This window comes from Peromyscus eremicus, chromosome 8a (assembly GCF_949786415.1).
Source record: "Peromyscus eremicus chromosome 8a, PerEre_H2_v1, whole genome shotgun sequence".
NCBI lineage: Eukaryota > Metazoa > Chordata > Mammalia > Rodentia > Cricetidae > Peromyscus > Peromyscus eremicus.
In genome coordinates, this window is record NC_081423.1 from 37,490,390 (window position 1) to 37,514,821 (window position 24,432).

General features: G+C 38.8%; 2 protein-coding genes across 2 annotated transcripts in view; one reads left to right on the plus strand and one right to left on the minus strand.

Moving 5' to 3' along the window:
* Positions 1–523: 523 nt before the first annotated feature.
* The window catches only part of Meikin (meiotic kinetochore factor), a 47,293-nt gene continuing 23,384 nt past the window's right edge, over positions 524–24,432 (plus strand). Inside the window, exons 1-8 of the mRNA XM_059270562.1 lie at positions 524–789; positions 882–957; positions 1,578–1,665; positions 3,101–3,161; positions 8,650–8,781; positions 13,002–13,121; positions 14,227–14,266; positions 16,859–16,923. Coding sequence (XP_059126545.1) covers positions 633–789; positions 882–957; positions 1,578–1,665; positions 3,101–3,161; positions 8,650–8,781; positions 13,002–13,121; positions 14,227–14,266; positions 16,859–16,923 — 739 coding nt within the window. The 5' untranslated portion in view covers positions 524–632. The remainder of the gene's footprint in view (positions 790–881; positions 958–1,577; positions 1,666–3,100; positions 3,162–8,649; positions 8,782–13,001; positions 13,122–14,226; positions 14,267–16,858; positions 16,924–24,432) is intronic.
* On the minus strand, positions 4,562–4,964 carry C8AH5orf58 (chromosome 8a C5orf58 homolog). Its single transcript, XM_059270564.1, has one exon. It carries the CDS (start codon positions 4,862–4,864, stop codon positions 4,622–4,624), a length of 243 nt encoding a protein of 80 aa, XP_059126547.1. The 5' UTR covers positions 4,865–4,964; the 3' UTR covers positions 4,562–4,621.

The window sequence follows — 24,432 nt, forward strand, 5'->3', positions numbered from 1 at the left end:
TGACCTCCACACACATGCACAACATTGAGGAGTCACAGAAAAGCCTTCAAGCTCTTCCTAATGTCATCTCTACAGACTCCATTTCAGCAATGTCAAATACTGCATTTTTTTTTAAAGGAATAAAAGATGGTTGCCACATGCTCAATATGCTTATCAGATGGAGCTATCTCTAACAAATCTGCCCCTTGTCTTCCTGCACTGAGTAAGGCTAGGCTCCCATCCTCATTCCCTGAGCTCAGAGACCCAAAAACTCCATAGCTAGTGTCCCATGCAGTGCTCAGAACAGCAAGGCGTGAGTAACAGGTGCTGGGTCATTCTGACTAAAAGCAATGACCTGCTGGATGCAGGTACACGTGCGTGTGTGCGCGTGTGCGTGTGCGTGTGCGTGTGCGTGTGCGTGTGCGTGTGTGTGTGTGTGTGTGTGTGTGTGCGCGCGTGTGTGCATTTAAAATTTAAGGAGCTTGAGTCCAGAGGCAATCCTCATAGCCCAGGCTTGGCTTTGCCCTCAATAGGGCGTAGCCGGAGCTGTCCACCATCTTCCCAGAAGCCTTTGCGACTATAAAAAGTAGTACTGAGGCGGGGCGGCTAGGGCAGGGCGTCGCTCTGTGGCTGGCCAGCTCCTCAAGAAGGCGATGGACAAGATGGGGCGTGTGGGGCCCTCCGGCTTGGGTGGAGTGGTCATGTGGCCTCGACGGGTCTATCCCCGCAAGAAGAGGGCTGGTGAGAGGCTCAACCTCACCCCGAAGCCGGACCTAGCCCTCCCTGGGAGGACAGAGGCGCCGCCGCCAGGTCGAATCAGCAGGCCTGGGTGGCGGGTGGGCCTCGGCCGGGGTTGAGTGGGGGCACGAGCAGCTCCCCTGAAACGTGGCACCCTCTCGCAGGTCTGAAGGGATTGCGGAAGATTGCTGAGAAAGAGGAATTGAACAGGCCCAGAGGCAGCAGCTCACAGCTGCCGAGGTGGGTCGCCTGGGATAACAGCCCTGAGCAACTTGGCATTGACGGGTTTTGAGTTTTGCTTCTGCTTAGTAGCCTCTCATTCGAGGAATCAAAGGAGAAAATGAATGCTCTGGTTCTGCTCTGAAAACACAGACCCAGAAATTTGGGGGGTGGGGGTGGGGTGCGCACACATTCTCGTATGTGTCTTTTTCTGACATGTATGTGTGTGTTATGTTATATATGCATTTACAGATAGCACACACATATATATTTATGAATGACGGGAATCTCATGTAGCCCAGCCTGGCCTCAAATTCCCCATGTAGCAGAGATTGACCTTAACAGATTTCCCAAATCTGGGATTACAGATTTGTGTCATTATGCTTCGGTTTGAGGCCCTCTACCAACTGAGCTACAGCCCCTAGCCCAGACAGATTCGTTTCATTAATGGAAGGCTTGCCGGGTTACTTAAAAGTGAAACAAAACCTGTAAGGAAAGCAATTGTAGCATCATTCAGCTTTTGGTGCAAATCTCCTAGTCAGTTTTCCAAGACCTCCTTAAAGGAGCTTTCAGATTTTAAACTACAGAAAGACATAGTCAAATCCGGATGCTGTAAACCAAACTGTTCTGTTTCTTTGCAGTCAGTTAAGTGTTACAGGAGCGGAAAGCCTGCAAGAAAATGATAGCCCTGGCAAAGAGACCGCAGATGAGAAGAAAGCTCCGTTGAGTGTATGTATGTTCCTCCTCTGCTTCTTACATACACGGAGGGTAGAGACAGGCAGTAGACGCACCTCCGGATAAAAGAATGAAGTCGTCTTTGTTCATAGATATCTAATAGTTTCTAGTATTTTTATTACATTGTTATATGTGTCTTTGCCTAGGGAGCCCTTGGGCTTCTTACTTAAGTAGGTTCATAATTTTGTACTTCCATGTTTTTCATATCTCTTAGTGAGGACTGGGGACATGTTACTTATGAACGTTCTATTTTGTGTATTCAAATGTATAAAGTCGTTTTCCTATTTTCCACTTGACTTTGTCCATTAGCAACTAGAAACATGATTGATCATTAAGGATTCAGTATGCAACAGCACATTCTAATATTCTTGTATTATAATCTAACTTTTTGAGACACTACCTCACTCCGTAGCCGAACCTAGCTTTAAGCTCACCATCCTTCTGCCTCAGCCACCAGGCCTGTGTTTAGGAGATGGCACTTTCACTTACGACATTTAAAAAATGATTTTTTTACATCATGTTTTCACAGTATGTGGTTAAATATTTGGTGGAGATAATTTAAATATTCAAAATAGTATATAAAACTTTCTTCAAATTGCTGTATATTTTTTCTGTGCTTTAAAAACATTTTATGACTTACGTATTACCATGTTATTAAGTAGTCTTAAAGTATTTATAATATTATAGTGTCTTCATAGTGTTTTATCTAATAGATATACTAAAATGTGTATGACTATTTTCTGGAGATTGGGAGACCGAATTTCCAAGGTCTTGCTTTTGTGGGTATTGATAGACATACTTCTACAGGATTGTGTGTGCATTTTAGGTTGCTACTTAAGACAAATACTTTGCAGTAGGCCAGAGGGTGGATGTGTTTGACACTTTGTGATTCATGTTGGCAAACTGGCACACTCTAACTCAAAATGAAGAGAAATGAAAAGCTGCATGCTATTTTATTTTCCATTTCTTTGAATGCTAATGAAGTTGTACTTTTTTCTCATTATTGTCCATTTGTGTTTCTTCTGCTGTGAAATATCTGTTCATTATATACTGAAGATAGTTTTACACACATAGCAAATATTTTCATTGACTTATGAGTCTTTAATTTTATTATTTTAGACTTCTATATCATTTTTTTCTTCTGATTTATTTTGCTCTTTATTTAAAGGTGGAGGAAAAGTCCTTCTTTCAGAAAAATATTCACCTTCTCTTTACTATTTTATCTCATAATAGTGAGTTGATTATTGCTAGTTCCACATGTTTATTCATAGTAATTTAATATTTATTTTTGGATTTAATATTAAATAGCAGATATCTGTGCTCAATATTCTGATACACTCATTTTTCAAAACAAATCAAATATCAAAAAGTCAAATTAAAATAGCCATCTCACAATTTGTGCCATACCTTTCATTCTTATTCCACATAGGAGTCAGTGACTCATGACTTCGAGATTGACAGCTGTTCATCCAGCAGTGAACTCGTTTCAGGTAAGACTAACAGATAACAGCTCTTTGTCTTTTCTCCAAGCATATGCACTCTTTTGTATCTCTTGACTTCTTATTTCAGTGGAAGAGAAGATGTCTCTCCCCTAGTCTAGCATGAATCCTTCTGACTGTGTTCTGTACCTCATTCTCCATGCTGACATGTTTACATCAGTAAATGGGAAGTTATAGTTGTGGCACATTACAAAAGAGAATGACTTGAATGTAATTAATTATGCCTAGCTAGAAATATTAGGAAATGCTTCCATGTTAGGGTGGCAATTGAATTGAGATCTGAAGGTGAATAGAAATCAGCTATGCAAAAAGATGGTAAAGAGAAATCCATACAAAAGAAACAGTATGTACAAAGGTCTTCCTGCAGGCCTTCCTAGCACCCAGAGCTGAAAGAGTCATGGTAGGGCACACTGCTGGACACCAGGACCAGAGCAAGTAAGCTCAGGACAGAGGCAGGTGCAGCTGACATGTGGATAGAATCATCTTCCTGCAACTTGGAGCTGAATCATGCCTTGAGGGGTGGACCTGCTAGTGTGGAACCAAGTTTTGGCACTAGTGGGCTCGGGGTGACATAGAAATGCAGTGGTGCCTCTTGATTCTGAGATGAGAGAATTTAAGAGAAAATATCAAGTTTTGCTTCTTTTTTTTTTTTTTGTTTTTGGTTTTTCGAGACAGGGTTTCTCTGTGTAGCTTTGTGCCTTTCCTGGAACTCACTTGGTAGCCCAAGCTGGCCTCGAACTCACAGAGATCCACCTGTCTCTGCCTCCCGAGTGCTGGGATTAAAGGCGTGTGCCACGACCGCCTGGCATATTTGCTTCTTGAACCCTTGTGAAAAGTATCAAGCCAGATACCAGATTCTATGGAAACTGGGTTTGTAGATTTTCAAAATAGCTGTAGTCACCACATCACTTGTTGAAGTTGGTTTAATCAGTGGTGGTTGCTTTCAAAGAAGAGAATACTGTTGCTTTTAAATACTTGGCTTGTGAGAGAATATGCTGGTGTAGATGAAGATGACTGCCCTAGTTAGAGTTACTATTGCTGTGATAAAACACCATGACAAAAGCAAGTTGGGAGAGGAAAGGACTTATTAGGAGTATGCTTTCCATCACTGTTCATCATTGAAGGAAGTCAGGACAGGAACTTAAATGAAATCCTGGAGGATGGAGCTGATGCAGAGGCCATGGAGGAGTGCTGCTTACTGGCTTACTCCCCATGGCTTGCTCAGCCTGTTTTCTTATAGAACTCAGGACTATCAGCCCAGGAATGGCCCCACCCACAATGGGCTGGGCCCTCACACATCAGTCACTAATTAAGGAAATGCCTACAGGCCAATCTTTTTTTTTTTTTTTCTCATTTATAATTTTATATTGTTTTAAGTTATACTAATAAACTTAGTTCTTCCAGATTTTTAAGTCAATGAAACCAGAAATTTAAAACAAATACAAAAAAATTCAGTCAGATAAACTGATAGAAGCAAGGGCTACATCTGGTATCTCAGGCTCTTCAAATGGGTGGCTTGTTTCTGCTTCCTTGGGGTCCTCAGTCTTCTTGGGCTGACCAAAATGGAGATTTAGGTCACACAGCAGGATATGGGAGAGTTCTTTCATCTTCTTCATCTCCAAAGAAATTGTATTAATGTTCTTAATCATGGCTTCCACTTTTTGCTTGTGGTCATGATGATTATTCTTAAACATCTTTCCAACTGGTCACCACAAATAAAAGCCTCGACCCCTTCAAAGGACCCGGTGCGGAGAGGCCCTCAATAGTCAGCCAACTCAATGCTAGGCGTGGAGAGATGGCTACAGGCCAATCTTATGGGGGCAGTTTCTCAATTGAGCTCCCTTTTCTGTGATGACTTTAGCATGTGTCAAGTTAACATAAAACATGAGTCTACACATGTGCATTATACATACTCAAGAAGACACTTAATGACAGTATCTTTCAACCAGTATCACCATCTAATGAAAATTTCCCTGGTGATGATTATTGTCAAAATTAAGACAATAGAATTGGCTTAAAACCTATAAGCAGCACTAAAAGAAAGGGCCCATGTTTTCTTCTAATGAGACCCTGAATAATTGACAGTGATGGTGACATAGGCTGCTCTTACTTAGACTTCTCAATGCACCTTCATTACTGGGCTCATTCATTCTTCAGACTGGAATTTTATTGTCTCCTACAAATAGAAAGTTTTACCTCAAAGACACTGACCTATAGATAATTTCTTCCCATGAGTCACCAGATTGTTAGGTCTTTCATAATATGATTGATTCCTTTGACAAGAAAGTTCACAGAGGCAAAATCAAAATCAATTTTGACATTAGTGCCAACATCTAGAAATATAAAGACTTGAAAGTATCTAGATTCATTGAGAAAACACTTTAGTATGTCCTGCTGTTTGATGCATTTTTATTGGGATTTTCTTGACTTCTCATATGCTGTGTACAAGAGCCATTGTTATTAATGTAAGTTATAAAACGTGTTTCTAAATCTTTTGGTAAAGAAAAAAATGCAGCATGTGTGTGGTACTGGCTAGCCTTCTCCAGCCTTTGCTCAGATCCATCAGAACATCTCAGTGTGATTGTTTGGCTGTCTGTACTTATAGCTCCTACCCCTAGCCTTTTTTATGATTCCACTTGCTGCAGATGCTTATGATGCCATTAAGGAATATGAGCAAAATGGGTTTCCTGAAGCAGAACTTCAGGAACTCCTAGAGGAATGTTGTGGCAAAGAGGAGTATCATAAAGAGTCATTTGGCTTTTCTGCTGTGTCGACTGTCTGAAGAGCAGAGGAAGCAACTACCACTTCATACTTGTTGGCTAAAGTCCTGTGAAGAACAGCTCTGTCTCATGCTTCCTTGTCTTGTAGCAGGGAAGAGACCCTAAATGGATTGGGCTAGCAGTGACAGGATTGTGGCTTGGGAAAGAGGCATGCTTGTAAGTTGGCTGGCCAGCACTGAAGTTCCAAAGTGACTAGTTTTACAATAATCTTACTGTGATTTCGGTAGTTTTCTGTCTTTGGCTATTATCTCAGTTCCTACCCTTCTGCTTCCTGGATTTTTAGATTTGGTGTCTTGCTTGATCATGTCTCAGAATTCTTGGGTGTTTACAGACACCCTTATGTTTTTCTTTCTCTGAGTATAGTAGTATATCCTCAACCTCATCTTTGATACCTGATATTCTTTCTTATGCTTGATCTAGTCTATTGATGATGCTTTTCACTGTGTTTTTAATGTAATGCATGAACTCTTTAATTTGCAGTGTTTCTGTTGTGTTTTTCTTCAGAATTTCTGTTTCCTTGCTGAGTTTCTCTGTCATGTTAGTGAGTCTCTCACTCTTGTTGCTGGCTTTCTTATCTAGGCCCTGACTGCTTCATCATCTAGTCGTTGAATACTTCGTGAATACTCTTTGAAGTTGTTAAACATTTTAAAAGTAGGCTTTTGAGTTATTTGTTTATTTTTTTGCCTAGTTCACTATCTCCGATTTTAGTTACTGAAGAGTTGTGAGCTTTTGAAGGTGCTGTATTGGCTTGTTCATTTTGTATGTGTTCTGTGTTGTTTGTGTATCTGACACAATGGATGAGTCTTTCCAGTGTTGTTGGGTGTCTTTTTTTTGTTGTTTTGTTTTGTTTGTTTTTTCCATATTCATTGTTCTGTTTCATGTGGATCTTCTTCTTCGTGGGTAGTCTTTTCCTAGGCTCACGATTCCCCACTATCATTGAGAAGCAGACAACTGTAACAGAAAAAATGATTTGACAACAAACCATATACTAAAATGTAACAAAAAGCAATTGGATACTTTGCCTACATTCTCACTAAGAAGCTAGGAGACTGAAAAAATAAGCAAATAATTTAAAGATTATTAAAGTTAAACTTATTAATAATAAAAAGTAAAAAGAAGCCACACATGGTAGAACACACCTTTAATCCCAGCGCTCAGGAGGCAGAGGTAGGATCATTGAGTTTCAGGACAGACTAGTCTACATAGTGAGTTCCAAGACAGCCAGGGCCGCATAGTAAGAGCCTGTCTCAAATTAAAAAAAAAAAATGGTGGAAGTGGGGAGAGGGAAGTAAAATAGGAATGAGGACAAGCTATAAGGGTTGTATACTATGTGTGCTTGTATTAGCCTTTGCAACTGGATAGTATCTGAGCTCACCTTTCCACCAGTGGATTGTGTGTAGTCTTTGCCTAAGTGTGTTTGTGTCCCCAAGTTTGTATCCAGGTCGGCTCCTGTGTTCACATGGTTCTCAGGGTAGGGGTGTGTGTGTGTGTGTGTGTGTGTGTGTGTGTGTGTGTGTGTGTGTGTGTGTAATAGTGCTAAATTGTTCTGTTGTTGCTGACAGAGCAGTCTGAGTTTCTCTAAGGATTGGCTTTCTATGTGGCCTTGTCACTTTTGCATTGTCTTCCCCTCAGATGTCTTTTATACTTCTTATTTTAAGGAAATGTCTCACTAAGTTGCCCAGGCTGGCCTTAAATTCTATAGCCCGGATAGATTCCCTGCCTTAGCCTCCTGAGTAGGTAGAACTATAACCCTACTTCATGAAGCATGTGCCAACATGCCTACCTTAGTGTTAGTTTATTCGAGTATGGTATACATTTTAAGGTTTTTTTTTTATTTATTTGTATGTGTGTGAATGTGTCTACATGTATGTATATGTACCACATGTGTGCCTGGTACTCAAGGAGGCCAGGAAAATGTCTCAGATTCCTTGGAAATGGAGTTACAGATGCTTGTAAGTTTCTGTACAGGTGCTAGGACCAAATCCAGGTCATCTGCAAGAAAAGCAAGTGTTCTTAACTGCCGAGCCATCTCTTCAGCTCAAGTTTTGTTTTGTTTTTGGGGATGAAGGGCTTTTTTTGTGATAGGGATTGAGCCCAGGGATTCACACATGCTGGCAAGTATTCTACCACAAAGTCACACACCCAACCTTTGTTTTGGTTTTACATATGCATATGGAGTTATTCTAACACAATTTGCTTAAAAGACAATCCTTTCTTCATTAAACTTCTTACATGTCTTCATAAAAATCAGTTGTACACATACAGGTAAGTATTTCTGGGATGTCTATTCAGTCTTTTATTCGTCTGTTTTTCATTCTGTGTTATTTTTGTCTGTCCTTTTTTTGGATGGAATAACCGGATTCATCCTTTTTTTCTTCTTAGCTAGTGAATTACTTATATATAGAACTTGAATTTTTGAGCTAGAATTACAGCTGAATTGAATAAGGGGTAGGCCATAAAAGTACAACTTAGGGAAACAGTCAAAAAGGATTATAATGTGTTTATCAACATCAAAGCATTTATTTATCTAAGATTTAAATCAAAATTAGTCATACTATTATGACTTTCTAATTGTGTGGGAAGTCAATGTTAAAATCTTGCTATATAACTACAGGCACATTTCTACAGATGTGCATTGTTGGGATTTCAATTTTGTTCTCTATTCCATTCAACTCTTTTTGTTTCACTTTATTTTGCAGGTCTGACTTTGGAGCATGATGTTTCCAGTTGGCCCCTGAGTTGTTCAGACACAGACTCATATACAAGGAAGACTGAAGAGAGTAGAAGTAGCTTCTCATCACCTGAGCTGTTCAGAGGCTCAGACTGTTTGGGTGAGAATATGATTGCCTCCTTAATTGGCTGTGCTGTAGAAGTGTTGCTTTGTCCATAAATCTTACAGTGAACACATAGTGAAGGTGAAGGCGTATTTGTTCTTTAAATATACATGCCATCTTGGTGCACTTCTGTTTTCTTTTAATACATGTAGTTTTCTTACTCTTCAGTATATAACATGTGAAGTAGGCCAAATCCCTGCTTGAGTTTTCCTCACAATTATTTACATTTATTATTTATTATAAATAGAACCTTTGGTTGATGGATGGAAGAGAACATAGGCTTTTCTCTACAACTCCCTGCAACAACAGAAAGTGCTTTTTTCTTTTCAAAAACAAACTCATAAAGACACATTGAATTAGAAAGAAGAAAGCATGAATCCTGAGCCAGACACAAAAAGACAAGTATTGGGTATTTTCTCTCATATGTTGAAACAAAACAGAAAAGTGACTTGAAAGTAGAAGAGGAGAATCTAGAGCAAGGGAGACCTAGTGGAGGAGGGAGAGAGGGAGGGCTAAAAAAGGGAGGGAAGCATGATGACAGCACAGCACGTATGAACATGAACATGTCACATGTGTGTCTAACTGTACAAACTAATGTGGACTAATGTTTGTACAGTTATATACATATGTTTTATACAGTTATATGTTAATGTTTGTACAGTTTTATATATATATATATATGCACATTGATGTCATTTTTTAAATGACAGTTATGGTGACTGTTCCTTTCTACTCAAAGGGAGCCTCCTTTGAGACAGAGCCTTACTATGTAACCCAGGCTGGCCTTGAACTGTACTTGAGTTCCCGTCTCAACATCCCAAATGCTGGAATTCTCTGAAGATTTACCTTTTTGGATGTTTTCAATCAGAGGTATTATGGATTAGATGACTCTAGGATCTGTTAATAACAGGGATACTGTGATGTTTTGATATGTTGATGTAAATTACTGACTTCTCTGTGGTAGTTTTTTATTCTTTCTCTTTGGATTAGCTATGGAGCTTGCTTTGGGCAACAGGGTATCTGTGAACAAACATAATAAAGGCCTGAAAATGTTCTTAATTGCTTGAACTTATCCTTTTATGCTTTTACAATCATGAAAAAAATACATATCCTACTTAACTTTTATTACTGCGCTGAGACTCAAGAATGACAGGTAAAGATAAAATCAACTATAGGTAACTTGAAAGCTGCACAGAGCTGTTCTAGTTGGTTTTCAGATCTGTCATCTGAAGCAGAACTACCCAGTCTACCCATTACACATAATAGAGAGTACATATGAGAAACCTATGGCTGATGTCATGTTCAGTGGAAGAAAAAAACTTAAAGGATTTCCACTAAGATCAGTAACATGACAAAGTGTCCACTCTCTTCATTCCTATTCAATATATCACTTGATATCCTAGCTAAAGAAGTAAGACAAGAAAAGAAATAACAAGGATATGACTAGGGAAGGAAGAAATCCAATTATCCTTATTTGCAGATGATATGATTCCATAGGTATAAGACCCTAACGATTCTGCTAGAACATTCTTAGAACTGATAAACATTTTTGGTAAATTAGCAAGATAGAAAATTAACATTAAAAATACCCCAGTAACTTCTCTGTATACCAAAGGCAAATAATCCGGGAAGCAATCCCATTCACAATATCCTTCCTCAAAATAAAATGCCTTAGAATAAACCTAACTAAGAAAGTGAAAGATCTCTACAATGAAAAGTTTAATACACTGAAGAAAGAAACTAAGGAAGATACCAGAAGGAGAGATCTCTCATACCCATGGATAAGAAGAATTAATATTGTAAAAATGTTCATCCTATCAAAAGCAGTATGCAGATTCAGTGAAATATCAGTCAAAATTCCAATTTCATTCTTCCCAGAAATAGAAAAGGCAATTGTGTGTTTGTGTGTGTGCTCATATGTGTGTAGATTTTTTTTCCTCTCCACCTTATTTTTTGAGACCAGGCATCTCGCTGAACCTGGAGCTCACCACTTTCTAGACTGGCTAGCAAGTACCAGGATCTTCCTGTTTCTACATCCTCAGCACTGGAATTAGAGGTGCTGTCGCCATGCCCAGCTTTTTTATGAGGAAGCTGGGGATTAAACTTGAGTCCTCAACAAGCACTTTATCAGCTAAGCCGTCTCCCCAGCTACAGGACAAAGCAATCTGAAAATTGTGGAGAAGCACAAAAGATCCTAGATAGCCAAAGCAATCCTGGAGAAGAAGAAGAATACTCTAAGTTTCAATTAATAATGATTTAAAAGTCTAAACTACAGAATAGTGGTAATAGAAACAGTATGATACTGGCACTTAAACACATAGATCATTGGAATAAAGCAAAGAACCCAGATAGATGCCTATACAGCTACAGACACCTTAATTTTGACAAATACACCAAAAATACACATTGGAGAAAAGATATCCTCTTCAACAAATGATGCTGGTGTCTTAGTTAGCTTTCTATTGCTGTGATAAACATCATTACTAAGCAACTTGTAGAGGAAAGGGTTTATTTAATCTTACAGCTTGTAGTCCATCTAGGGAAGTCAGGCTGGGAACTCAAAGCAGAGGAACCTGGACGCAAAAGTGATGGAGGAGTGATGCTTGCTGGCTTGCTCCTCTTAGCATACTCAACCTGATTTCTCATACCATCCAGGGCCCTTGGGTGCATGGGCGACAGCATCACCAATGAGATGGGCCCTCCCACATCAATCTTTAATTAAGAAAATGTCCCACAGGCTTGCCTACAGACCAGTCTAGTGGGGAAATTTTCTCAACTGAGATTCCTTTTTCCCAAATGACTCTACCTTGTTTCAAGTTGACATAAAACTAGCTAGCATAATTGACCCCTTATCAACTTGATAACATACAAGCACATCACTATTCAACTAGAACCTTTCCTTTGTCATTTGTCCCCAAGATGGCATGTTAATATTAATATCACAATATAAAACATTCTAACTTTTAAAAGTCCCAGTCTTTAAAAATTCAAATACTTTAAAAGTTCAGTCTCTTGCCATGCATGGTGGCACATGTCTTTAATCCTAGTTTGCAGGAGGCAGAGGCAAGTGGATCTCTATGAGTTTGAGGCTAGCCTGGTCTACATAGTGAGTTCCAGGACAGCCAGGGCTACATTGAGAGTCCCTGTCTCAAAAACAAAAACAAAAATAAAAAAATAATAAAAATTGAATCTCTTTAAAACATTAAAGTCTCTTTCAAAGTTCAGAATTTCTCTGAAATATTCAGTCTCTCTAAAATATCAAAAGTCTCTCTAAAATTCTAAAGTCATGCCAGGCAGTGGTGGTGCATGCCTTTAATTCCAGCACTTGGGAGGCAGAGGCAGACACATCTCTGTGAGTTTGAAGCCATCCTGGTCTACAGAGTGAGTTCCAGGGCAGCCAGGACTACAGAGAGAAACCCTGTCTCAAAAACAAAAACAACAACAAAAAGATTAAGTAGATGAAATACATAGAAAAGTAAACCATCTGGGGAGATAGGGAGGCATTGATTGAGGAAAACCAAAAGTTTGCCATGGTATACTAGAAGAATAGATTTTTGTAGTATTTTATCATCATGATACCGACATTGAATATCTAAAATGTCCAGAGATGTAGCTCAATTGTAGAATGTTTTCCCAGCATGCATGAGGCCCTAGGTTCAATCCACAGTCTCTATACATGAAGAGAATATCTGATGATGTAATAGTATGCTATGGACAGTAGAAAGGTACAGACGGGGATGCAACAGGGATAGCACCATTCATCCATAGCCAAGGTCAATAGAAAGCTTAAAACGGATACCAGGTAATAGCAGTGTGACCATGTTGCTCACTGGCATGAGGCTTAGTGGTCAGAGAGGAGTACAGAGAATATGAGAGTCAGCCAGTTATGTGTGTGCTGCCGTCCTGTAGCTCAGTGATCTCTGTAAAGCAAAAATTTAGACAGAAGTAAGGCAAGGACAGAGAACTGGACTAAGCCATAGATTCTTATCTTGATGGCAGCATAACTAATCCTTGTGTTCTGTTCTGTCCAAAACCTTCAATTACCATAGTCTGGAATGGATAGGACCCCAAGTTTGGGGGCATGGAGTAACCTGTCATTTGTAGGCTTTTCAAGGTTTTATGTCATTTTAAAATTTTGAAATTACATTTGTTTATTTAGCACACACATATGCACACACATGTGTATGGTGTGTACCATGACATATTCTGCTTTTTAGATTGGGAGCATCCCAAGTTGGAAGAGTACAAGTCTCTCAAGAATTCCACTCTTCTAGACACCAGTAAAGCAGTAACTATAGAGAAGGCACCACAGCTTGCAAACCTCTCAGCAATTTTGAGTGAGTTTTACATTCGTTTTTCTCTGTCATGAGGGAAACCCCTCGTCTGTGTTGGAAAATGAAAGTCTCTTTTTTACTCTCCTAAGTGATTTCTAATCTAAACCTATGAGCTGAAATTGCTTTTAACTACAAATATTCTCTAATAATAGTTTTATTACATGAGGGTTTTTATTTTATTGTTTACATTTTACTTATTTATTATATGTCTGTATGCATGTGTGTATGTATGCATGATGCATGAGCATTTGCATGTGCTATACTCCACATATAGAGTTCAGAGAACAGCCTGAAGGAGTGCTGGGGATCAAATTTATATTGTTATCCTTGGCAGCAAGCACCTTTATCCAATGAACCATCTTGCCAGCCCCTAATTTTAAAAACTACATTTATTTAGTGTGTGAATGTAGGTGCCTGTACATATATTTGTGCCATGACATACTTGTAAAGATCAGAAGACCACTTTTGGGAGCTGGTTTTCTCCTCCACAACATGGGTCCTGGGGATTGAACTCAAGTCCTTGTGAATGTATGGCAAGTACTTTACTAACTGGGCTTCTCCAAGCCTAGCGCAATCTTTTTTAATACTGCTGTTTTGTCTACAGTGCTAGAGATTGAACCTAGGACCTTGTGCATGCTTGGCAAGCTGTCCGCCCCTTATTCATCTCACTGGTCCACCTCAGTTTTTGAGATAGGCTTTCTTACTGTAACTGTGCATCATAGATTCAGCTAAATACATAAGGCAGTTGGTGGGTTTTGTAACTGACTAGTTATTGTTTTCACATATGTAAAATGGGGAAAAATAAATTGGTGTGTTTGGCTGACTTGGTTATTATAAAATTATAAAATTATAAAAATAGTTGTGAAGGATACTCAGATTATAAAGAACTACCCAAATATTTATATATCTCATAACACTTCATGATACTTTTTATGTTTTACTTTGATATTTTCAAAGTACCTTTGCCTAATTTAAAAGACACATATGAAAAACAGTATAAAACAGTCTAACATCAAATCAGAAGTTCTGTCACTATGTATGCTGAAGAGAAAGAAGCCTTTGGATTATCTCTATGTCTAATGGACTGATTTTTTTTCCCCTTTGGTAGGTTCCTCTTCAGAAGACTATGAGAAATGCCATAGAAACATGTAAGAACTAAAAATTTTGATATTGTACTTTTCAAAAACCCTTTATTGTAGGAGTTATATGATAGTGGTGACTGACATTCCACAAACTCAGAGGAACCTCATTCATTCAGTGTTTGCTGAGCACTTACTCTGGTCCAGGAGTGTTCTAATTACAGGCTATAGTAAGGAGTAAAAATCAATTAAATACAAATCGCTGCACTCATGAAGTCCACATTACATTTTGGAGAGAAAAGTAAATGTGCCACCACATGCTGTGTTGTAAGGATAATATCAAGAAAGATAAAGCAAGATGAGCTCTGGAGTGCTGGAGTTGAAGCTTGCTACTTTAAAGAGTGTGGTGGGGAGGTTGCCATTGGGAAGGCATCATTTGAGCAGTTATCTAAAGGAAGGGTAAAGTGGGCAAAGAGCACTGTAGGTAGAAGGAACAGCCAGAGGAGTGCCTGAAGTAAGAGGCTGGGCTTCTAGGACATGTGAAAATAGAATTAACACAATTTGTTGGTGGACCCAGCAGTGGGATGTGAAAGAAAGTGGTCAAGGCTGAGTCCACCATTTTGAGTTAATAGCACATATGTCAAGTAACAGTTAATAAAAATCAGTGGGTATATTTTTCTCTTACCAAAGTTATTTTGTCAAAATTGAGTCAGGCTTCATTTTGTGAAGTCACGCATTGCTTTGGGCACTCACCTTTGTGTGCTGATTCTAATCTTTTCAAGCTTGTTCTTCCAATCTTTGGTTCTCTTAGTCTGGCTTTTTGTAAGCCTATAAAATTGATAGTTTAGTTTAGTCCTTGCACAACTACCAAAGTGATTTTTCCACAGTGAAAGAAGATGGAAAGACACTTTTTCTCTGTCTAAATTTACATTAAATAAAAGCAGTGTTATAGGGAAAATACTCAATTCTTGTGGATTGCAAATGATTACATCATCTAACTAAATTAAATTAGACTTTTAATTTCTTAGATTTTTGGTAATCTGAAAGGAAAAAACTCTTGTGAATTGGCAAAAAATATCAAAGTTGGTTTTAAACCCTGGTCTGTGTGATTTTAACTATATGCACTATTTGGTATAACATTGAGAGTTTCCATAAAATATGCACTGGTGACTTACTTAGTTTTCTAAAAGTTTAAGAACAGACAGGCCTCTGTTGGCCCCCATGAACAATAGCAATGGTAATTTTCTCAAAAACACTTACTCAAAACTTGGTTTTAGGAGGAATTATTGAGGAGGTAGTTATTATTAAATAATGCCAATATCTCTTGATATTGAGGCTCTAACAAAAAAAAGTGATAGAATTGCCATGGGGAAGACTGGGGAGAAGTATTGTTATCGGAGGAAGCATTTGGTTCAGGACGTGTATACTGAACTGAGAGTTTGTGAGAGAGGCAGGATCTGAGTTCCAGAAGGTAGCCACAATCTGAACTGTGAAAGGCCTTGAGGGTGGGATTTTTATTTTGTCCCAAGGATATTGAGAGCCACTGAAAGCTTTTCATCATGACTAAAGCAGATTGTGAAAATTTAAGATTTAACCCTCAGTGAATACTTATAGAAAATACAGAAAAATGGAAAGGCAAACTACAGAATGGAAAAAGTCCACTTCCAGATCACATTGACCCAATGCCAGAGGAAATCAGCATCAGACAAGTGTGTGTGGCAAGTGGGGTGGGGACAAGAACTAGAGAAGGGCAGGCCAAGCTGCTGTCCCAGCAGCACTGAGTCTGGCAGAGCAGGGAGAGCTCTACGATTAATAGGAGGAGTTTGGAGTTGTGCTAGTACACCAAACTCTTTATGGCCTAAAGTAGCTGTTTATTCAGTGAATACCTGAGATGCATTAGTAAAAGGCAAAAGATTTATACGATCTGAAGAGAAACCAGAGTGTATCTGAAATGCATTTGTAAGAAGAAGTTTACATGGAGGCTCCTTCAGAAGCGAGGCGGTTCCACTTGGAGTAAAAGCTGAAAGGGAAATGACAGAAATGTTTGTTCTTTACTGCATTCAGCTTTCAGGTTAACTAATACAGGAACTGAGAAAAGTCTCCTCTCACATTTGGTTTTCAACTCTGCTGTCTTCAAGGAAATCTGTCTTCCTCAGACCTTGTTTTGGGAGCAAACATTGGATCCTTTCACATCTTTGTAATAACTCAACCTCTCATGCATGTTTAGTTAGAATGAAGCACAATCTCATTTGTGGAAGCACCAAAGAACGAAAGATACTCATTTCCAAAAATATCACTCATATTTGGAATCCTTACCACAAAAATCTGGGCAGCAGGTTTGCTATTTCTTTGCATAAATAAGGCAAGTAAGACTCAGGACAGGTTGGGTAGCCTGTTTCTCAAGGCCACTGAAGTATGTATAAGTAGTAAAGCTGGGGTTAAACTCAGTCTAAACATCATGGCTTGCCTCTACACATGTGTCATACTAATAAACATATAAGTACATGTTATAGTTATCCGTTACTATAAATACGCATTTTCTAACCAGTTATATTTTTCCTACAGAATAATTAATTTCACATCTTTATTTTCAGTATAATTTGAGGATAATTGAAAGTTACTAAAAGATTAGAAAATATCACTAATTTGTTCTTATTACAGAGGGATGACATTAGAAGCCCCACATATCTCTCCAGTACCACAGTATACTTCAAATGTAGCATCAGGTAATAATTAGTGGCACTAATTATTTCAATAATTATATATTTACTTTAGCTGCAGTATACCATGTATTAACAAACTAGGTACCCCAGGAAACATTTTAGTTTGGTTGCATTTTAAAAATAAAAATTTGGCTGGGTATGGTGGTGTACAGCTTTAATCCCAGCACTCAGAAAACAGAGGCAAGCAGATCGACATAGCAAGTTCAGGCCAGCCAGGGATTCATAGCCAGACCCCCTCTCAAAAAAAAAAAAAAAAAAAAAAAAAAAGAGAGAAAAAGAAAAAAAGAAAAAGAATGAAAGAAGAAAAGAATATTTATAAGGTTAGAAAAATGGGTCTTAATTATCCGTACACCACCCATTGTTTATTCTTATTAGAAATATACTTGAAATACTCTATATTAGACATTATTGCATTGTCCAGAGGGAAGTGACACATTTTCCCTACCCTTGTAGGTTCAGTAGTAGAGGAGAACAATTGGGGCTACATGTAATGACTGAAAAATAATGGGATCAATAAAATGTCTTGCATTACTGGCACTCTTTAATTTATTATTGGAGTGAACTTAGCAAGACATTTATGTCCTTATTAGCCTTCGTTGTAGGTCAGATTTTTATTTTATTTCTTTTTTTAGCTTTATTTTTATGAGTGTTCTCCTGTATGTGTTCCTGTGCACCATGTGCCTGCAGAGTCCAGAAGAGGGCAAGAGATCCCTGGAACTGGAGTTACAAACAGTTGTGAGCTGCCATGTGGGTGCTGGGAATTGAACTGAGGTCCTCTGAGAGAGCAGCAACCAGTGCTCTTAACCACTGAGCCATCCCTTTAGCCCCTGTTTTCTTTATTTCTTGTAACAAGTTTTCTAACATTTATTTGAAAGCAAAATTGAAGAATTGTTCCTTCTTCAAGAAATAATTGATTATTTCAAATGTTTATATGAACTGAAAATATAAACTTAGTTTTAAAATCTTTATTTTCAGAAGTTGTTTTCAAGAGGCCAGCCTGATCTACATAGTGATTTCTAGGACAACTAGAACTAAATAGTTGATACTCTGTCTTGTGGAGTGGGGGGATTAAGCTCATTCCTGTTCTGAACAACAGTATTCTAGCCATAGACATTGAACCTGTAAAGCCCAGGTCCTAGGAAAGAGTGGACTGTCTACTCTAGACGGTTAGCACTAGGAGATCAAAGGGAACTTTGAGGTCTTAGCATTGTAATAACACATTCAAGAGACTAGAGAAATAAAATTAAAAAAATTTAATATTCAATTCTGAAGCTCACAGAGACTGAACTGGCATGGGACCTGCATGGGTTTGCACCAGGTCCTCTACATATATGTTATGGCTGTTAGCTTGGTGTTTTTGTGGGACTACTAACAGCAGGAGTGGGTGTTTATCTGACTCTTTTGCCTACTCTTGGGACTCTTTTCCTCCTATTGGGTTGCCTTGTCCAGCCTCAATGTGAGGGCTTTTGCCTTGTTGTATGGTATCTTGTTTTGTCCTATTTGGCTGTTGTCTCTTTGAGGCCTGGTCTTTTCTGAAGGGAAATTGAGGGGGGGTGGATCTGGGGGAGAGGGTAGGTGGCTAAGGATGGGAGGAATGGAGGGAAAGGAAACTGGTTAGGATGTATTGTATGAGAGAAGAATCTATTTCTCCAATAAAAAAGAGAGTCCTACAAAGGTTGTTGAGGATGAGTTTGGACTTCATTGTTTCTATTGAATTTAAAGAATGTAGAATGCCAAGAAAGATAACTTAGACTTTCACTTCCAGCATTTATCTCAAAAAAAAAAGAAAAGAAGGAAGGAGGGAAGGAGAGAGAGAGAGAGAGAGAGAGAGAGAGAGAGAGAGAGAGAGAGAAGAGAGAGAGAGAGAGAGAGAGAGAGAGAGAGAGAGAGAGAGAGAGAAGGAGAAGGAGGAGAAGGAGAAGAGAAGAGAAGAGAAGAGAAGAGAAGAGAAGAGAAGAGAAGAGAAGAGAAGAGAAGAGAAGAGAAAGGGGAGAGGGGAAGGAAAGAAGGAATGCCAGTGTAGAGAAAAGGCAAAAGTGGCTGGTGTACTGATGTGGTACAAGACAGTGATTTTAAAGTCTCGAATCACAAGAAATTCCTGCCCACTTTTTCCCAAAGGCTGATGCTCCAGAGAGTTATAGTTTTCTAGCATAGTCTCATAGTAGACTGCCTGAAACTTTTCAACCTCAAGAGCTCTGAGGCAAGCAGGTACCAGCAGCTAGTTAGGAAAGAGAGGGACCCAGTGACTCCTGCTTATCTGTGATTCTTTGTAGCACTCTAAGCACATCTTATACCAAAAATGGACAATAATTATTTATTTCTTACACTAAGAGAAGAGAAATAACCATAGAGAAAGAGAGACCCAGGGATGTAGCATGCTTGCCTAGCATGCACAAGGCCATGTGTTCAATGCTGAGCATCAAAAATAAAAAAGGGGGAAAAACATTAATGGGAGAATGATAATGGTACAAAAACCAATCACAGTTTTACCTAGGTCTTGCCAAATCAAGAGTTTGGAACATACTGCTTTAAAAGCATGATGGTAGGATAGAGTAGTGATTCTGGAATTATATATGCTTTTGTATTCCTCCTTTTTTCAGTTTCCTCAATCTGTTATGCAGATGTCACTGGGAAAGGGTGGATGGAACACATGCCATTTTCACAGGGAAATTTTGGAAAGGACCAGGGTGATGTGAGCAGCAGACTCAAAAGCCCATCTTTAGAAGCTGGGTGTGTATAAAATGTAGGCACATGGGAGTCACTGTGGACATTTAAAGCTGGAGACCGTCATTCTTCCAGCTCAACAACAGTGTTGTTCTCCATCAGATAGGCAAATTTGTTGTAAGCTAAAAGAGCCTTCTTCGGCCTTGGCCATGTCCATATTCTGTAGACAATTCAACCATCTTCATCTCCTGTCATATCCTCTCACTTGAATTTAACTCTATCTCAGACATAACCGTGGGCACTGGGGCATCTTTGGAGGACTACCTACCCAACCATAAGCATACTCTGCTTTACAAGTAATATGGCATATTCTACCTTAATGTTTACTATGCCAATATCCCAAGCCTTGATGACCTCCCCTTCAGCACCTTTCTTCCTGGCTGGAGCTGGTATCCATCCCCTCAAGGATCAACAGCACTGACTACCACCAGTTCTAGCCTGCCTTTATCTCCTTGGGCAAATTGTTTGTTGCAGGAGCCCCTGGGGTGGGGGGACCTGAAGCTCTGGTCAAGGTAACAGTAACAGTAAGGTGTCTTGCTAAGTCCTCCATGGACTACACATTGGAGGCCCTTCTAGTTCTGCTGCCTCCATAGCCAGGTTCTCTCTCCTTGGTTTTTTGAGTAGGGTTTCATATAGCCTAGACTGGCCTTGAATTTTCTATGTATCTGAAGAGGACCCTCAGTTTTGGATCCTCCTGCCTCTACTTCCTGAGTGCTAGGATTATAGGCATGCTACACCTGATGTATGTGGTGCTGAGTATGGAATTTAGGGCTTTTTACATGCTAGAACTAACTGAGCTACATCTTTAGCCTTGCCTTTGTATTCTTTTATGTGTTGATTCATGGGATTTAAATCAAATAAATCATACCTGCTCTCAAGGGTAATTTTATACGTCCTTTAATTCAACAACCCCAACTGCGTTCTAACTGTGTGCCAGGCTTTTTACTGAGAATCAAGTGATCAGGAAGTAGCTGTGCTTGTGCCGTTGTCTCAAGAGTCCTGCAGTCCAGTCACAGACAAACACAAAATTACTTTCTGGCAATATTTGCTCAGGCTCCTTGGCAGTCTTATCTATTGCTATCAGCCATAAAAATTGAGAACTCTTCAAAGCTAGTTGCTAGGCTCTAATCTCTTTTCAATCTGTCATATGAGATACATGTATAGATGACCTGTAATATGCAGTCCTTAACACTCTCAGGCTAGCCTCTTCTCTGAGGTTAAGACTCTATGTAGCTGTCTTTTGAATGTTTCCTCTTACACGCTTCAAGGGCATTTCTAAACATTCATGAAGTCCAATTTGTCAGCACCTGCACTGTGACATAAACTATTTTAGGTGTGTCATGAAACATGACCAAGTCCTTAACTTAACAAAGTTATGCTATAGTGGAAGGGAAAGAAGATAATAAACAGATAAATAGATATGTGATATCATTTATAGGTAAGAGTAATAAAAAATAGAGTATATATAAGAATATAAATAAGAGTAATGAAAGAAAATGAGCCAAGGTAAAGAGAGTGACTGGGTAAGCTATTTAAAAAACTATTAATTATTATTGCATGTGAGTGTATGTAGCAGGAGCACACATGCTACAGTGCATGTGCAGAGATCAGAGGACAACCTTGTGGAGTTACTTTTCTCCATCCACCTATATATGGGTTCTGGGGATTGAACTCAGGTTTCTAAGCTTGCCTGGTAAGTGACTTTACTCACCAAGCATCTTGCTAGACCCTAGGTGTGATATTTTAAGTGGAGTAATTAAGGCAGTCCTATCTGAAGAAGTACATTTACACAGAGCCTGAGTAAGATGAAGAGAACTGGCTGTTGAACATTCCAAACAGCAGAAGCAAGTAAACAGGTCATGATATGGGCATGTGCTGGGCATGTTTGAGGAAGAAGAAGGAGATTAGTGTGGCTTGAGCAGAGCAAAACTGAGTGGTTGAAACTCTAGTCTGAAAGTTAGTTAGTGTGTGCCACAGTGAAGACTAAGGAGTTTGTGATAAGTGTGCTAATAAATACACCCTAAAGCATATTAGCAAAAGGAAATGAAATGATCAGGTATATATTATCATTTTAAGCTTTTTTATTTTAGAATTTATTTCAGTTGAATTTAAATAGCCCCATGAAGATGGTAGTTAATACATTGTTCAACACCATTCTAAAGTATTAGTTATATAGTAGTTTATTGTTTAATATGTATGTTAATGAGGTAGAAAATTATATATATGGGAAAGGACTATATCAGCTGTCTGCTGAAACACACTGGAGGGTAGAAAACTGTAGGCTGAAGGAGCTTGAGTTTCCAAGAGCCCTTGGGTTTTGTGCCTTTGTCCACATTTCTATGGTCTTAGGGTTCTAAAATGTGTTGATATATAGAAATAGATCTGTATGGCTATATGGTATATGGTAGATATTTGGTATATGGTAAATAGAGTAAGAGGAGAAGAGTAGGATCAAGGAGACCTTGTTAAAACTGTGGCTGTCTCAGATAATGGTGTCTTAAATCAAGTTGGTGGCAGAGGCCTGACTTGGGATCTGTTTTCTTATTAAACTGGATATTAGATAAGAAAAAAATAGAAGTCCAATGTCAATATCAAATTCTTGGCTTGAGCAATTGAGTGAAAAGAGGTATCTGTTATTGAAATGGGATCATTGTAGAGTAGAGAAAATTAGGAAAATGATTAAGAGAATTGGTTTGGACACATTAAATTTAATCTATCAGCTCATGTGTATAATTCCACATACAGGAGTTTAAAAACAGGTGAGACTGTTGTGAATGATAGAAATCAGAACAGAGATTATCTTTGGAAAGAGGGAATCAAGTGGGAAAGAAGACAAGAGAAACTTCTAGAGTGCTAGTAATGTGTTATACCTTGAACATGGGAGTGGCTACATTGATGAATGCAGATGCACAAAACACTCTGGCTATTGCTACATATAACCTTAAATAAAATAATTCAACCTGGAGAGGTGCATTAGCTTCAAGTGGAGCTTTCATGAAGGCAGTTTGTGATATATGACTCTGGAATTCAGGACAGAGGCTGTTTTTAAACACACACACATACACACACACATTAATATCTATTTGGAATTGGAATGTAGGTGTTTTGACAACATAGGATTAGGTGAAATCATATAGGAAGTAATGAATTAAAACATCTAAAAAGAATGTGAATGGGGCGCTTCAGCGTGTAGAAGTAGGGAAAGAGGGAAATGTCCATCAGAGGAAGCCTCGGCTTAGTGGCTGGTGCGTTAGAGGAAACCTGGTAGGGAACTGTGCCTCAGAAGCCATGAGAGGACTCAGGACACAGTAAACTAGCAATGACTAAACCAGATACATGTTTTCATTTTTAAGCTTTTTTATTTTGGAATGTTTCATTTCAATTGAATTTAAATAGCCCTATGAAGCTGGTAGTTAACCCACTGAATGTCACCATTCTAAAGTATTTATTATATAACAATTCATTGTGCTGGATGTGGTGGCTCATGCCTTAGATACCAGCACTCAGGAGGCAGAGGCAGGCAGATCTCTGTGAGTTCAAGGCAGCCTGGTCTACAAATTGTGTTCCAGGACAGCCAGAACTACATAGTGAGACCCTGTGTCAAAATAATAATAATAATAAATCATTGTATAATACATATTAATGAGGTAGAAAATAATTTAAAAGTAATCAGAGACTAACTAGAATGAAAGCTGTGGACTAAGAATTGTCACAATCCCGATCTAAACTGGCCCCAATCTTAGGAACAGTAGCAAAGCAGTAGTCTAGAGGTCATCCCCAATCTTAGGAACAGTACTCCCGTGTTTGTTATTGTTCTGTTTAATCTATGACAAAATGTTGGGTATAGCTACTATCTCCCACAAACTCATTAATCTACCTACTGTTCTTCACCTTGGGAGATGAAAATGATTGAAGTAATCATTAACCCCTAGACTTTCCAGATTTAGCAAATAAATACATTAAGCTTGAATTCAGCTAAGTGGTAAATATTCTGATAGAAGTAAGCTTCAAATATTGCAAAATAAATACTATTAAACTGGGTTACTTAACTAAAGTTTTTACTGAAATACAAATTTAACTGAGAATCCTATATTTTCTCTGGAAAATATTTTAGGCTGGGGAAAGTGTGAGCAATCATGAATCATAAAAAGGACTTTGTATGTCAAAGTAAGAGTTTGCATTTTAATTTGATGGCAGTGGAAAGCCTGAAAAAAAACCTTAAGCAAATGACACTAGATTTACATTTTAGGTAAATAAGGGGACAATGGATTATAGAGAGGTGAACTGAAACCCTTAGGATAATGTAAAGGCAAAGCTTTTGGTGCCTCAGATCACGGTACTAGTGCAGAGAGTAGAGACAAGTTGGATGTGCAATATTAAACCCAGATCATATGCATAGCATGCACAGTGCCAGCACTCAATGAATACTGTTGCTTTGTACAGAGTCTAGGGAGTGGAGAACAGGGAGACGTGAGGAGGAGCATAAGGACCAGAGAGGAGAGATGGTCTGCACCTGTCTTAAGATCCAGTGAGACAGAACAGGGATTGTTTCTGCTGATATTAGTGAGGGCTAAACTGAACTATTTTGAATTTGAGAGTGCATAGGAGGAGAGGCAATAAAATCAATATATATAGATGGCTTTCTGAAGAAATGCAGCTAGAGGTAAGATGTGGTGCAGAAGGAGGGAATATGGAGCATAGGAAAAGTCTGAATAGCATAGGCCAGGCCCGAGTTTGTTTGAAATGCTCATAGAGCCAGGTATAGTAGTAGAGTGGAGTCAATGTTAC